The sequence below is a fragment of the Diabrotica virgifera genome, chromosome 7 (assembly GCF_917563875.1).
Source record: "Diabrotica virgifera virgifera chromosome 7, PGI_DIABVI_V3a".
In the NCBI taxonomy this organism is placed as follows: domain Eukaryota; kingdom Metazoa; phylum Arthropoda; class Insecta; order Coleoptera; family Chrysomelidae; genus Diabrotica; species Diabrotica virgifera.
In genome coordinates, this window is record NC_065449.1 from 251,982,382 (window position 1) to 251,998,495 (window position 16,114).

Consider the following 16,114-nt stretch of genomic DNA (forward strand, 5'->3'; position numbering starts at 1 on the left):
AATAGTTCAACATGTAACAATATCGGTTTAATTAGGTTCTCATAACTTTAGTAGGACAATCTACTTTAGACCTGTTTATTTTAAGTTTTAGAGCGCAGTCTATTAAGTGAAATGCTAGAAAATGTTTCCAAAATGATAGAAAATCTGTTTTATATATTGTAGGCATAAAATTAAATATTATACAGAGTTGGATCTTAAAAAAGTGGGTGTACAATAGATATGTCTTGTAACGTTGCACATTTTTAATGTGCTATTTATAACTTCGAGTAAGGATCACTGTCGCAATTAAAAATTTAATGATTGTCGCTTTGAAGCTGCTCGAGAAAATCACAGAAAATGGAACCTCTCCGTCATTTTTAATTCTCACATTTTTATGTGATTACGTCACATAAAAACAATGAAAAGTTGTTTAGATCTGTCACACCAAAATTTAAATGATAATACACTGTTCCAGACAGATATAAGACAGCATTATGACGGTTATAATGGTGGACCTTAATTATTAATAAAGGACTAAGCACTAGAGGAGCACTGTTTGCTCTAAATGTTCTCACACAGCGATGATTGGTCTTCAATCAAGAAATGTACGCTTGTTTCATAGATTTCGAAAAGGCTTTTGACAGGGTACGTCAAGCACTTCAAGTACTGTCAAGTACAAGTACTTCAAGCACTTGAAGTAGATTCTTCGAGGGTTTTTGTCGATTTTTACCTAAGTTTTGGAGCATTTTACCCTTTCTGCGCAGCTACAATTGTAGATACTTAAAAAAACAAAGAAAACAGGTCTTCGGTGGATTTGCCTCTCTGTATTAATTCGTTTAGGTGACGGTAAACAACTCTTAGAGACGAAATCGCACAATTTTTTTATAATATACACTTAGCCAGCACCTAGTGTATGTAATGTATTTGGTAATGATCTTAATTGTTGATAAAACTAGTACTTAGGATAGATATATTACGATGACTCTGAGAATCGAGTTGGTTTTGAAAGTTTTTGGCAAATAAAGAAATAATAAAGGTTTATTTCTTTATTTTTGCTAGCGTATTGAAAGAAACACATTTTTTTTCCTTTAAAGCAATTTAAAAAGCAGACCTTTCTTAGAGCAAATAATTTGAGAATCGGTTTCTTGATGAAATATACGGGTATTCAAAGATTTAAGTTAATTCCACCTATCTTCGTGTTAAATTTTATATTAAAAAAAAATGTGTTTTTCTTATCAAAGAAGTGTATAAAAGTTAAATTTTACTGCCAATGGTATAGTTTTAAAACTGTTTTTATTTAAAACGTACTTTATGTTTTTAAAAATGATGACAAATTTGTATTTATTAACATGACTAAATAAAATATCCCTTTAAAAAATAAGGGTACTAACAAAAAGCTTTGTTCTTAAGGTATGTGGCTTGACAAGCTTGAGGTGTGGTCTAAATAATCAAGAAGTCAGTAGTACGTAGTGAATAATATCAACTTCAGAGTCTTGTAATATTAAGTGCAGTTCCCAAAATGGATCCAACAGCCAACTTGATTTCTTCTTGGACGCTAACTTTGATATTAAAGTGTTCCATACGTTTGCATCGCTGTGTATACAGGGTGATTGATTAGTAGGGTAAAGCTCAATAGCTCCGCTATAGTAATAGATAGCAATAAAAGTTAATAACAAAAATTTTAGCCACCTTTGAGCTTCACATTACAAAACTAGTTAGAATGTTACAGGGTGTTCGATAACACAGTGGCAGACCTAACTTATCTTTTTTTAAATGGAACACCCTATATTTTATTCTATATTCGAAATCCTGTTAACTTCTCCATCACAAAAATATAAAGGTTTGTAATGTTATACAGGGAATTTACAAAGTTATAACCAATTTTGTATGAAAATCGTAACAAGTTCAACTCCCTGTATAAATAAAAATAAACACAACAGCAATGGTTTATTAATGCCATATTTTTTATTTATTGTCAAAATTTTTAAGAATTATTGATATTGCTAATTTTCTTTATATCAAATACAGGGTGAGTCAAAACGCAAGTACATTATTTTCTCAGTAATGTTAAATGGAACACCCTGTATTTTATATCATTATTGAAAAGGAACATTAACGTACTTTAATTTTTATATAACATTCCCTATGCCCAAATTTATTAGTTTTCGAGATATTTTCATTTTTCAGAGCAAATTATTTTAGGTGTTTAAATTTATCTAAATTTTAAGTAAGCCATGACTGAATTGACAATTGAAGATTACCGATTATCAATCCGATAACCAATGTAACACTGTAGCAAATAAATAAATAAAAATAATTTATTAGTAATACATTTTACAAACAAAAACACAACCACTACATGCAACATTTTTGAAACAATTAAAAACTATCTTTTTATGTAAATTCAACAAATAAACAAAGAAAATTAGTAATAAATTTTACAAAAAAAACACACAAATACAAAATACAATATTTTGTGAAGACAATTAAACACTACTTTTGTATGTAAATGTAACAATGTAACAAATAAAGAACGAAACATAATTTATCAGTAATACATTTTGCAAAAAAAGATGTTTGAAAAAATTAGAAGCTACTTTTAATAAAATATTTTTAATATTTAATTACATAAGGTGTTCAAAATTATCTGCTAACACATTTATGTACGCCTAAAAACGATCATTGAATGAGCTACTTACTCTACGGAGCATTTGTAAATTAACACATTGAAATACACTTTGTATTCTATTTTTCATCGCATCCCTTGTTGTTGGAGGTATTTTATAAACTTCATTATTAACGTAACCCCAAAAAAATTAGTCCAGTTTATTAAATTCTGGTGATTTGAGTGGCCACGCTACTGGTCCATTGAAAAATGAAAATATCTCGAAAACTAATAAATTTAGACATAGGGAATGTTATCTAAAAATTAAAGTACGGTAATGGTACTTTTCAATAGTGATATAAAATACAGGGTAATCCATTTAAAATTACTGAGAAAATAATGTACTTGCGTTTTGACTCACCCTGTATTTGATATAAAGAAAATTAGCAATATCGACCATTCTTGAAAATTTTGAGAATACGTTAAAAAATATGACATTAATAAACCATTGTTGTTTTACTTATTTTTATTTATACAGGGAGTTGAACTTGTTACGATTTTCATATAAAGTTGGTTATAACTTTGTAAATACCCTGTATAACATAACAAACCTTTATATTTTTGTGATGGAGAAGTTAACAGGATTTCGAATTTAAAATAAAATATATCGTGTTCCATTTAAAAAAACATAAGTTTGGTCTGCCACTGTGTTATCGAACACCCTGTAACATTCTAACTAATTTTGTAATGTGAAGTTCAAAGGTGGCTAAAATTTTTATTATTAACTTTTATTGCTATCTATTACTATAGCGGAGCTATTGAGCTTTACCCTACTAATCAATCACCCTGTATAAACAATATATTATAAATACTATAAAACAAAAAATGACAAGTATTATTTTGGTTTTTTTAAGCCTTTATAATAAAATTATCGCTAATGGTAAACAACTTCACTAGCAGATTTTATGAGAAGCTATTAACTTCGTTAGATGTGTTCATTCTGAAATGAAACTTATATAAACTAACTTAAAACTAAATGGTAAACCTCAAGTTTTATCCATTCAATTATATCAAACCTGTTGCCAAACTTGTTCAGCTACTAACCTTAAGACCGGGTCCTAACATCTCCTAATTTAACAATAGATAGGCATTTTTACTACTAACATTGCTTTGCTACATGCTGCTTGCCTCTTGATAGGTTAACGCGAGGCAGCGTCCTTCTTTGACTCATGGGTTCTCTGTAAATTACTCTTTGGATGGAATTAGGCATGCTCGAGGTTGTGACAGTGCTCGTATTAAAAAGGTAATGCATTTTGACTAGAATTAGACTGGCGCACTGTGATTCCAAATACCGAAAACGTGGTCATGAACCTTTAAAAGCGTACATACATTGTTCATATCCCAGGCAACCAAATAACGTTTACAAAACGTTGAAAAGACGTCATAATTATCACCAAACCACGTCAGTTTATCACGTTTTTTCAACGTCGAAAGTCACGTGAATACGTCCCACCATAACTGACGTTATTTTTATCACGTTTTAGATACGTGATATCAAAAACGTAGTTTTTGTCGTTTTTTTTTTTAGAATATTTTTCTTTTTATGGTTTTAAAAATAGGGACACAATAATAATTATTCGTATGGGCATTGTTGGTATCGCAATTGTTCATTTAACTGTTTTAAATTTAGCTTGTAGGCTAAAAGTAAAACCAAATGGAAGACTTTATTAAAAAATTTTTATAGAATTACAATCAAATTACAATACCCTCAGTGCAACATTATAGAATGTTCACTTTTTATATAGGTAGATATACTTACTGTGTCAAAACTGAAACAACATATAAACTAATAAATAATTTATTAACAAATTATCCAGCATAATATCTTATTTAACGTAACGCTGTCCATTAAATCAAAATCAAAAAGAATCGTGAACAACACATAATAATAATTAGTTCATTAAGAGGATCGGTACGTATTTTCGGCTGCAATGCTATTCAAATGGGGATTCATTTTTTTCGAATCCTGAGAAAACTAATAAGTATTTTTGAAAAATTTAAACGCAGAATGAAAGATTACGTTATTGGCGAGGGCCGAAAGTCCCTGAGGACTTCTATAATGTTTATTTTAATAAGTTACAGGAATGAAAAACTAAGAGAAAATTTAGTGTGATTTTTAATTTCAAATATATCATTCAAAATAAACTTTTTATTTATTCTAAGGGACTTTCGGCCCTCGGTAATAATTTAGTCTTTCATTCTGCGTTTAAATTTTTCAAAAATATTTATTGGTTTTTTCAGGATTCGAAAAAAATAAACACAATGCCGTGGTAATATTTTCCAAATCTATCTTTGTCTTACAACGCACTCAGACGAATATAATATTGTCAGCATATATTGTCAGTCAGACACTGACAATCAGTGACAATTTTAAATATTTGACATTGCATCGGGAATATGTTGAGTTATTGATTAAATATTATTGAAATATAGTGTATTTGATTTAAGACGTGAACTTAATAAAAAGTTATTTATTGTGTATTATTTGTGGAAGATCCAAGCAGAGAATACATCAGGATAATATATTCTGTGATCCAAGTATTTTGTTGTTAAAGATATTCAAAATTGTAAGCGTTCCAAAACAATATATTATTAAAAAATCACTTTAACACTTTTTCTCGATTGAGTATTAGTCTTTGTTGTACAAATAAATTATTACAATCACTGAATACATATTTAGTGAAAAAATTATCACATTTATTAACTGAATCAATAATTTCCAATTATAAAAATAACAGTTATCCAAGAACATTCAAAACCCATCTCTTTAAATTAATGATGAAATTTTTAAGTAGAATGACATTCTAGTAATGTTTACATATCCATACCAGTGTGAATTTTACTACACGTAATTTGCCGTGTAAAGACAGAAAAAGTAGGGATACACGTAAAATATTTGCGAATTATGTACCCATAGCCTTAACAGAAAATAAACACCAAAACACCAAAAGTCTTATTTTACCACACAAAGAACGTAAACAATAAATGAAGTTTGAAGTCAATGTCATGTCAATATACAACATTAACATTATAAGCATTTTAACTGTTTAAGTTCCTCCCATTTTTGTGACGTCAGACTTGGGCTGTCTGAAATGAAAACGTGTTTTTAAACGTATTTTAACGTCATTAATCTTACGTATTTAAAATCACGTAGAAAAGACGTTTATACGACGTAATGTTCAAACACGTGTATACATTCAACCAAAAACTGACGTTTCCTCGACGTTATTGACTTGTCCACTTGTTTTCATTATACCTACGCGTTCTTTTTCACTTTCACTGCCGGTCAAATAACATGGTACATGGCGTACTTGTCCCTGAACTATGAATAAGAATACATCCGGTCTGATCCTTATACCTGCATATTACGACTCTACGATAGTATGAAAAAACAACTGTAAACATAAAAATCTCTTTATTTTACCTCATGATCACGTTTTCAGCATTTGGAACCACTGTGTGGCGGTAGAACAAAGTCTTTCATTTCATTTATTACGCGTCATTTTTTATCGGTTTTAGAGACTTTGTTCTACTCTGTACAACTGTAAAAACCTTGCGGAATATATTTACTAATACCTGCATGACTTTATTAATGCACCCGTAGTGGTTTCCTACAGTAGATGTTAGTTTTTATATAAAAAATTACTTCTATTAGAATTAAAAACTACATCCCTGCTTGATTTACAGATTTACATAATGTCTGAGAATACTCACACCCTTTGAAAGCTTAGTACCTAAATAAAGCTTTATACCTAACTAGAAAAGCTTTCTACCTAACTACTGGCAATCATTTATAGCTTCACGGCTTCACCATTTTGTTTTTGATGTTTTTACTGAGTATTAGTATTTTTGACACTTTGTGTACAGGGTGTCCCCGAAAATAGTGCGTTCCTCTAGGGTATGGATATAATACACAATTTAGAACAAAAAAGTCCTATAACATTTTTTTCTAAAGTTAATTGTTTCCAAGAAAAAAATTACATTATTCTCCATATAAGTGAATTTTTATTTTCATAAATTTGAATGGCATGGCAACGTAGCCTAGAAAAACTTCCTGTGACTGTGGAAATTTAACCTAATAACCCCTTGTTTATTTACTTTGAGGTGTGATTTTTGGGGTTGTTGACATCGTAGGTACCTACCTGCAAAATAATGAATATGGGTTTGGTTGATATTTACATTATTTTACCTACCAGATGCAACTGACCTACAAACCTACTTTTTTAATCTTTAGATTTTTGAGTTGCGCGTTGTTGCCAGACTTCAATTTGCATATCGAATTGTATTTTCGTTTTTTGGTGAAACGGATCAATTTAGAAAAAAATGTTATAAGACTTTTTTGCTCTACATTGTGTCTTCTACCTATACCTTTAAGGAACGCACTATTTTCGGGGACACCGTGTATATGAAAGACACGGTTTTATTGTGGCGGGCTCATCTAATTAACTGAAATTTTTCTCTTCCAACCGAATCACGTCTTTTAATATATACAATTGATCAAATTAATCAATGAAGTCCAATAAATCTATGTTTATTTAAACTATGTTTATTAAGACATGTCTGACGTAACATCTTGGGGTATAGTATTTCTCTTTTTATCCCTCAATATCTCTCTTTTATCTCTCTGCATATCACTTTCACTCTGTTTTTATCTCGCTTTCTCTCTCCCTCTCTCTGTACCTCTCTATTTCCCTTCTATATCTCTTTTTGTCTTTATATATCTCTGTATCTTTCTTTTAGTCTGTGGTCTGTATCACTGAAGTGTTCGCTTTTCCAGCTTTCGCTCTCTATATTACACATTTCTCTTTCTCTATGTCTCCCTTTCTGTTTATAATAATATCTTTATGCCTTTTTTCGGTCCTTATATATCATTAAAGAGCCAGATAGCTCAGGCGGTAGAGTGTCTGACTATCACTCAAAAGACCGGGGATCAATCCCCAGCGCTAGCGAAAGCATGTAGATATTTTTAAAATGTGGCCTTGATAGCACTGGCGCTTTTACCTTCCTTGTATGCCGTAGGCTCAAGAGATGGCAGACTACCCTCCTATAAACACAAAGTCACACTAGCAGTTAGAAGGGAGACTATAATTCTATTAGTCTTATAGTGACAAGTCTTGAGATATAGACGATCGATAAAGTTAGTCAATAAAGTCAAATAAACTTATGTTTATGTGAAGTATTCATATTCGTATTCATTCATATTTTGGGATATATTATTAATTTAATGTTTCTTCCTATCTCAATTTTTCTCTTTGTCTCTCTCTCTCTCTCTCTCTCTCTCTCTCTCTCTCTCTCTCTCTCTCTCTCTATGAAGTCCAATAAATCTATTTTTATTCCCATTATTCATTAAGAAATGTCTGTGTTAAAGTCCTTTTCATGAGCATTTTTCAGTGCGTCACAAATGATAGAAAAAAAGGTAAGTCAAGTCCGTGATAATACCAGAGACATGTAAAAGGATAGACTAGACTTGGCTAGGGATATGCCACTCAATGCATTGGGGTGTAACGTCGACATAGGATTGAGTGGTCTAGCCATCTTTGTCAGTCACATGCGCGGGATCGTTTGGTTAAAAGAGATAGATAGACCACCGATCGACTGTTTCCATGCTGTTTCCGCGTTACACTTTTTTGGTGAGTATGCCGAGTCTACGCTTAAAATGTCAATGGATAATACACATTTATAACATTTATTCTAACATGACATTTTAATTAAATCTGACAGTTGTCAAATTTTATTTGCAATTTGGCATAAAAACAAATCAATTGTGTTTATTGCATTTATAAAATGATATTTTCTTTGATTTGCATAGTCTTATAAATCGTACAGATTATATTCGTAGATATATTATATAATTCGTAAATTATTTTTTTTTTCGATTATAGCACCATCTATCGACAACTAGAATAAATGTTATAAATGTCTCTAATCACAGACGTGCCTTTTTTCTGTCAAATACAATTTAATGCGTTAGAAAGAAATCGAAAAACTGTGACGCACTGAAAGATGCTCATGAGAAAAATAATAGTAGTATCTGGTCATGTTACTCTTTCTCTTTTTATCTTTCTGTACCTCTCTTTCTCCCTCTATATCTCTACTCATTCCTATCTTTATGTATCTCTCTTTATATCGCTATATCTCTATATCATTTGGATGTTGAGAGGTGACTCATATTTTTTTGTAGATATTGCTTGAAAAAACTCATATAATAATATTTGAGTTATCCTCCTACTCAAAAAGGTCCAGAACATTGTTTAAATAATTAAAATATCAAAAAATGAAGGAAAAATTCGATTTTTTCTTCGTTTTTGATTATAACTTTAAAAGTAGGTTATTCATTTCCGAGAAAAGTTGCACTGATGTAAAAGTTACGTAATTAAAAAATTTCCTACAATATAGGATTGGTTAAAAGTTATAAAAATGCCCTTGTTGGAAAATAGCAATAATTGCGAAAAAAACATAAAAAAACAAGTATTGTCATTTTACGTTTTCCAACCATTTATGCTACACTTAGGACTTTCATACTTCACCCAGAGAAACTTCATGATATAATAAAACAATATTGTCAATTTCATTAAGATCGGTTTAACAGGTTTTGCAAAATAAATTTTGCAATTCAGCTTTCGCAAAAAAAATTAATTTTTCCAAAATGTTGCAGGACTGAAAATAAAGCAGACAGCAAGTTGAATTTTTTTACATATAGAAGGATACTGTACCTTTCATTTCCAGTTTGCAAAATTAAAATCGGTTAACTACCACGACGTCAGGAATTTTTTTAAATAAACATTAATTTTTGGTGCTACGCGCAGGACAACGGATACGTTTGCTCTGATTGGGCATTCCAATGACCTTTGATAGTGATTGATAAATTTTAATTTTTAGTACATTTCGATATAAATAAATAAATTTGTTTATTGGAAAATAAAAACACATACTCTGTCCTTTGAAATAATACTTTTTTAGCAAAAACTTTCTTTGTTAATGCAATAATTGCTGAAACAATATTTCACAAACAATAATCAAATTAGTTTGATTTTTGTGGAATTAAAATATTAAAATACAACAAAATATAGAGTAAGAAAATAAATACATTAGATAAAGATTGAAAGAAATTTTTTTGGAATTCCACTTGAGTGAATCGAACACCGCTGTCCTGCGCATAGCACCAAAAATTAATGTTTATTTAATAAAATTCCTGACGCCGTGGTAGTTAACCGATTTTAATTTTGCGAATTGCAAATGAAAGGTACAGTATTCTTCTATATGTAAAAAAAAATTTTAACTTGCTATTTGCTTTATTTTCAGTCCTGTAATATTTTGAAAAAATGAGTTTTTTGGCGAAAGCTGGATGGCAAAATTTATTTTGCAAAATCTGTTATACCTATCTTAAAGAAATTTACAATGTTGTTTTACTATATCATAATTAATCATATAAGTTTTTTTGGGTAAAATATGAAGGTCCTAAGTGTAGCATAAATGGTTAAAAAACGTAAAATGCGAATACTTGTTTTTTTATGATTTTTTCGCAATTATTGCTATTTTGCAACAAGGGAGACAATTTTTAAAATTTTTAACCAATCCTATAATGTAAGAAATTTAATTACGCAACTTTTATGTTAGTACAACTTTTCTCGGAAGTGAATACTTCGAAGTGAATGAATACTTTTAAAGTTATAATCAAAAAACGAAGAGAAAAATCGAATTTTTCCTTCGTTATTTGACATTTTAATTATTTAAACAATGTTCCGAACCTTTATGAATGGGAGGATAACTCAATTATTATTATATGGGTTAATTCCAAGCAATTTCTGCAAAAAAAATATGAGTCACCTCTCAACCTCCATCTCAAAACTGATGAGCCCTTGACTATTACTGTCATTGCAATTTATTATTGTTGATTTATGCCAACAAAAATGTGTGACTATCGAAGATTCTTAATTTCCGCTTTATAGTCGTTAAGAACTTGCCCATCTAATATTTTATCCCTCAGCATACAACGCTTGCTTCTCTATTATTTTATTATTTCCCCCCAAATACTATTACCAAGTAGCATGATATATTCCAAATTTTTTGCTAAATAATAACACACCGACCGTAACTTTTACAGAGCTCCGATTCAGTGGAAGATATCAACTCTGTTCATTCAGTCGACACCAATAATCTCGGTTCCAACATTGAGAGTCACTTAGACGATAACGATAAAGTGAACGCAGACGAAAACTGGACGGATATCAACCTGAACGAAGACGGAGACGTCAAAGAAGAAACGCGGAACTTGCAGAATATATCCCACTCACATTCCCCGCTAGATATCGAAGGGAATATATCTTCGGAACGAGGGGAAAAACATCATTCGGAGATATCTGTCGTACGAGTACCCGACGGAATTATACAGACCCCGGTGCAAATGAGACCTGACGAATTACCTGTCAATAACTTAGTTGACCACATATCGATACCAACGCCATCTAGGGAAGCGTCGTTAACACAGAAACTGGAAATGGCTTTAGGTTCTGTGTGTCCTCTGCTCAGAGAAATCATGGTGGATTTCGCTCCTTTTCTCTCCAAAACTTTAGTAGGTTCTCACGGCCAGGAACTGCTGATGGAAGGAAAAGGCTTGACTACTTTCAAGAACAGTAACTCTGTCGTTGAGTTGGTTATGTTGCTTTGTTCGCAAGAATGGCAGAATTCCTTGCAAAAGCATGCTGGACTTGCTTTTATAGAATTAATCAATGAAGGAAGACTTCTTTCCCATGCAATGAAAGATCATATTGTTCGGGTTGCGAATGAAGCTGAGTTCATACTGAACAGGATGAGAGCCGATGATGTTCTTAAACATGCCGATTTTGAGGTAAGTAAATATTTTTTAATACATAAACCATGGCGTGGACAATATCATTATTGTTTGCACGATTTCTATAGATTTTGGTGGGTAAAAGAGTCTTGTGATGCGGACGATATTATGGTAGTATTTACATTGTTGTCAGATCTTCCGTTTTTCTTGAAATCTAATTAACTTAAGAGAATTAACAAGAGAAACTCTTAATTAACAATAGAAACTGCAATAATTACTGAGGTATCACCATATCAAGTACACCTGGGAAGGTATTCGCAAGAATAATAAAGATAAGAATAAAAACGCAAATAGAAACAACTATGGAAGACACAGTGTGGATTCAGAAGGACAGAAGCACGCAAGACCTAATATTCACATTAAGACAAGTAAGTGAGAAGGTAATCAAGAAGAATAGAGAGATACATATGTACTTCATTGACCTGGAAAAGGCGTTTGACAGAATCCGAAGAAAGAACGTATGGAAGACACTAAAAGAAAAAGGAGTCGACAGACACATAATAGAAGTAATAAAGGATATGTACAAAAATAATACAAATACAGTAAGAACCAATAACGAGTAATCCAGAGAATTTACTACAAGTCAAGGCGTCAAACAGGGATGCGTGCTGACTCCACTGCTATTCTCAGTGGTACTGCATGAAGCGATAAAAAAAGCCAAGAGAAGAATGACAAACTAACATTAGAATACTGGCAAATAAAACGGACTCAACTATCGTAGCTACTATTTACAGACGACATGGTATAGATAGCAGAAAACAGAGAAGACTTACAGAACAATCTTGAAATCCTAGAAGAAGAACTATCAAACATAAATATGAAAATTAATACAGAGAAAACAATAACAATGATAATTTCAAATACGAGGAAGACATACGCAATATAATTAGACGGGAAACAACCAGAGCAAGTGGAATATTTTAAATACCTAGGTGTAATAATCGAATCAAAAGGTAAACAAGACATGGAAATAAACGAGAGAATGGGACGAACAGGAAGCTTATTTAACGCTATGAAAACAACATTTTTGGGGAAAAAAGAGATACCGGAGAAAGTAAAAACGGCAGTCGTTAAATCAGTAGTTAGACCAACAATCATATATAGCAGCGAGACATGGACATTGAGGGGGGGACAAAAATCCAGAATCAATGCTATCAAAATGAGGTTCCTGAGGAAAATAGTAAACAGAAAGAGGACAGACAAAATACGAAACGAAACAATTAGACAAAACCTAAAACTAGAACCAATCAATGAAAAAATAGTAAAGGGACAATTTAGATGGTTCGGGCACGTGTGTATAATGTTGAACCAGAGGCTAACAAAACGAGTATCCCAAACGAGCGTGCAGGGGAAAAACAAAAGAGGAAGACCAAGAGTTATGTGGGTAGATGAAATCAGGAAAGAAGTCGAAAAGAAGGGATTGACATTGGAAAGTGCAAGAAACCTAACACAAGATCGGAAAGCTTGGAGACTACAATGCCAAACTCAACTCCACTAGCCTTACACCTAAAGGTATAAGTAAAAAAGTAATCTAATTAATTTTCTTATTTTAAATGGATCACCCTTTATATTTTTTTGTCTTTTGAACTCCTTAAGGAATACTGATTATTTTTGTTTTATTTACACAGACAATGTAAATGTAGGAATAATTCCGAAATTATAGGGTATAGATATAGGGAGCTTTACATGAAAAATAATCAGTATTTCTTAAGGACATCAAAAGGCAAAAAATATACCGGCTGATTCATTTGAAATAAGAAAGTTCATTAGATTTCCAGAAAAATGGAAGATCTGACAACAATGTAAATTCCACCACAATATATAATTTAGGCGTCCTATACTTAAAACTCAGTTTGTATTGTTACTCTTAACTTAATAATTTTTTTTTGTATATTTGATGATTTATATGATGTATTTCTTATCTTTTGCGCATGTTTGTAGTCACAATGTGCCCAGACTCTGCTGGACCGCAAAGAAGAAGAGCGAATGTGCGACCACCTCATAACGTCAGCCAGACGCCGTGATAACGTCACTGCCAGTAAACTTTTAGAAAAAGTTAGAAACATAATGTCTAATAAACACGGCGCTTGGGGTTACATGGACGCCGTAGAGTCATCTTTGAACGAATTTTGGAAACTAGACGCGTGGGAGGACGACGCGAGGCGAAGGAAGCGATTCGTCCATAATCCTTTGGGAACCACACATCCCGAAGCTAGTTTAAAGGCTGCAATCGAGCATGGGGCTCCCGAGGACGCCATTCTTCAGGTAAATATCCCTTAACAACCCCTATATTTAGAGGAATTCCTTTTTTTAATCAGTTCAGTATTAAGTTATCGGAGAGGCCTTAAAATTAACAGTTTCAAAGACAAACTGGATGGTAGTTGGAAAGATAAATAGAGATCAAGCTCTGCTTTCTCTTCATGGAGAGGAGATAGAACATGTAAACCAATTTAAATGCCTTGGCAGCTGATTAAATGTAAATTGTGAATTGTGACGCTTATCAAGAGATAATAACCAGGGGCCTGATTCTAATTCATTTCGAAGTCGCAATTTAATTTCGACTCCGCCATGATGGTCGCAATTTATAGCGATTCTTATTCATTTCGATATTAGTTACAACTGGGGGTATTAACGTTATCATGTTGACACTGCTCAGAATTTGGATTGGCGCTCCGGTTTATTGGATTTATTGGCTACGCAACCAGCGCAACATTTGTTGATAGTCTGGGAAAATTATCGAAAAAATGACATTTTTGGGAAAAGTTATTTACCAGCTATTTTATTGCTAAAATCGAATCTTAAGATTGCAAATATTAGTAATATGGGGTATGACAAGTCCGCAGAAAGTGTGTTATTTTATTTATAAACAAATTAGCACTCCTAAATCTTCTTTTTTTTAATTAGTGCTCTGTAATATTTTACCAAAAACACTCAAAAAAAAATTCGCCGTAATTTAGTTCTGCACAAAGTTATTTTTTTTTCGATTTCCTTCAACAAAAATTTTACTCCGAAAATGCGAGTTTTCCCAAAAAAATCTGCAATTCTCAATTAAAAATTTTAGGGAAGTAATTGTTTATCAATAATTAAATAAATTGGTGACATGAAAGATTTTTTATAGTAGATTATATCGATACATTTTTGGCAAAGTAACTAAGTGACATTTTTGGCGAAAATCATGTTTTTCCATTAAACTAACATACATATTATTGTGTTTTCAATTTATCAATTAAAGGCAAAATGAAAATTAAATTAAAATTTTTTTAAATAACGAATGCACATAAATTTAATATACCCTGTATATTGATCTGTAAATATTTATTAGAATTTAGTTTGGATGTAAGTGGATTTCTTTTTTAATGAGCTTTCCGATGAACCATTAAAGACTTTTGTGAATAATTAAAGTGAAAAGGACGATGTATTTAGATTTAAAATGGAAAAAGATTGTTTATTACGGGAACTATAGAATCCACAGGTAGAGGTAATTATCATTTTCTAGAAAAATGGTTTAAAAGAAAGTTTGGAATTTTAATATCTTTGTTTCAACCCGAGTAAATATTTCAACCCGGGTTCCCCGAAAGTAATTAGGATGGTCGGAATAATTTTGAAAATGACTGTTTGTTTGTCGAATGGAAAAGAGAAATGTTTCTGATTCTTGGCAAGTTGGAAGGGGAAAAGTGGTTTGAATGTTGAGTGAATTTGAAAAAGAAGGCATTATGTTTTTGGCATCGCTGAGGAGCAGTTCGACGTTTTCGTGGATAAGTAGTTAGCAAGTACCAGTGGTTGTTTGATAGTGGAGAATAGTGCTGAAAAGTGGAACGAGAGACAGATCAAATTGAGACGAAATACCTCTTTGGTTCTGTATTATTGTGAGAAGGAGAGCAGAGAATTTTTGGAGTTTGTGTGAATCGAGTACTGGTCAAAAGAGGCTTTGGCTCGTTGGAGAATTGGTGCTGGTATGCTGATAGTTTTGAAGCTGGAGAACGGAGAGGGTTTTGATGAGTAGCCTTTAACATAGTCAACGAGGGAGAGCTGTTTTTGGGTCACGAGAAGACATCAGAGTGAGTGAAGAAAAAGGTCAGTCAACTTATGTGAAAGATATTTTTATGTTTGGAAACTAAAATTTTGAGTAAAAAGCATATGAATTAAAATTCCAATATTTCTAAAAGTAAATAGGAAGTATAGCTAATCTTGCGAATACATAAATTTGTTTTGTTTAGTTTGTTTTACCAAAGTCATCGGGAACAAACCGATAAATTGTTTTTTTTTAACTATAATAAATTTTAAGTGGTAAAAATTTCATTCGGACATCTGTGTCCACAGGTTTTATATTTGATAGATTTTTAGAGTATCGATTTTGATAAATAAAAGACAATTCTTTATGTTTATTTTATGTTTTGCTTTATTTCTTTTCCCTATTTTATCCCGATTAGGATCAACTAAGAGATACTGAACCCACGAGAGAAGATAAGTATAACGTAAGATAATTTAGGCATTTTTTTAATATTATAAAAAGGCACCCTGAGATTTTTTATTCAATTTTTTATGTATGATTTGCGACAATTAAATAATTAATCAAATAAATAATAATTAATATAAAATTAATAAGAAGCAGATCATAA

The 16,114-nt window shown here is 31.7% G+C and overlaps 1 protein-coding gene across 2 annotated transcripts in view; it reads left to right on the forward strand.

The window, feature by feature from the left end:
• LOC126888405 (neurobeachin) overlaps positions 1 to 16,114 on the forward strand; it is a 2,163,879-nt gene that overhangs the window by 1,676,929 nt on the left and 470,836 nt on the right. For both annotated transcript variants that reach the window (XM_050656648.1, XM_050656649.1), the window contains 3 exons: positions 3,783 to 3,887; positions 10,749 to 11,492; positions 13,437 to 13,760. In XM_050656648.1, the coding sequence (XP_050512605.1) occupies positions 3,783 to 3,887; positions 10,749 to 11,492; positions 13,437 to 13,760 (1,173 nt within the window). The remainder of the gene's footprint in view (positions 1 to 3,782; positions 3,888 to 10,748; positions 11,493 to 13,436; positions 13,761 to 16,114) is intronic.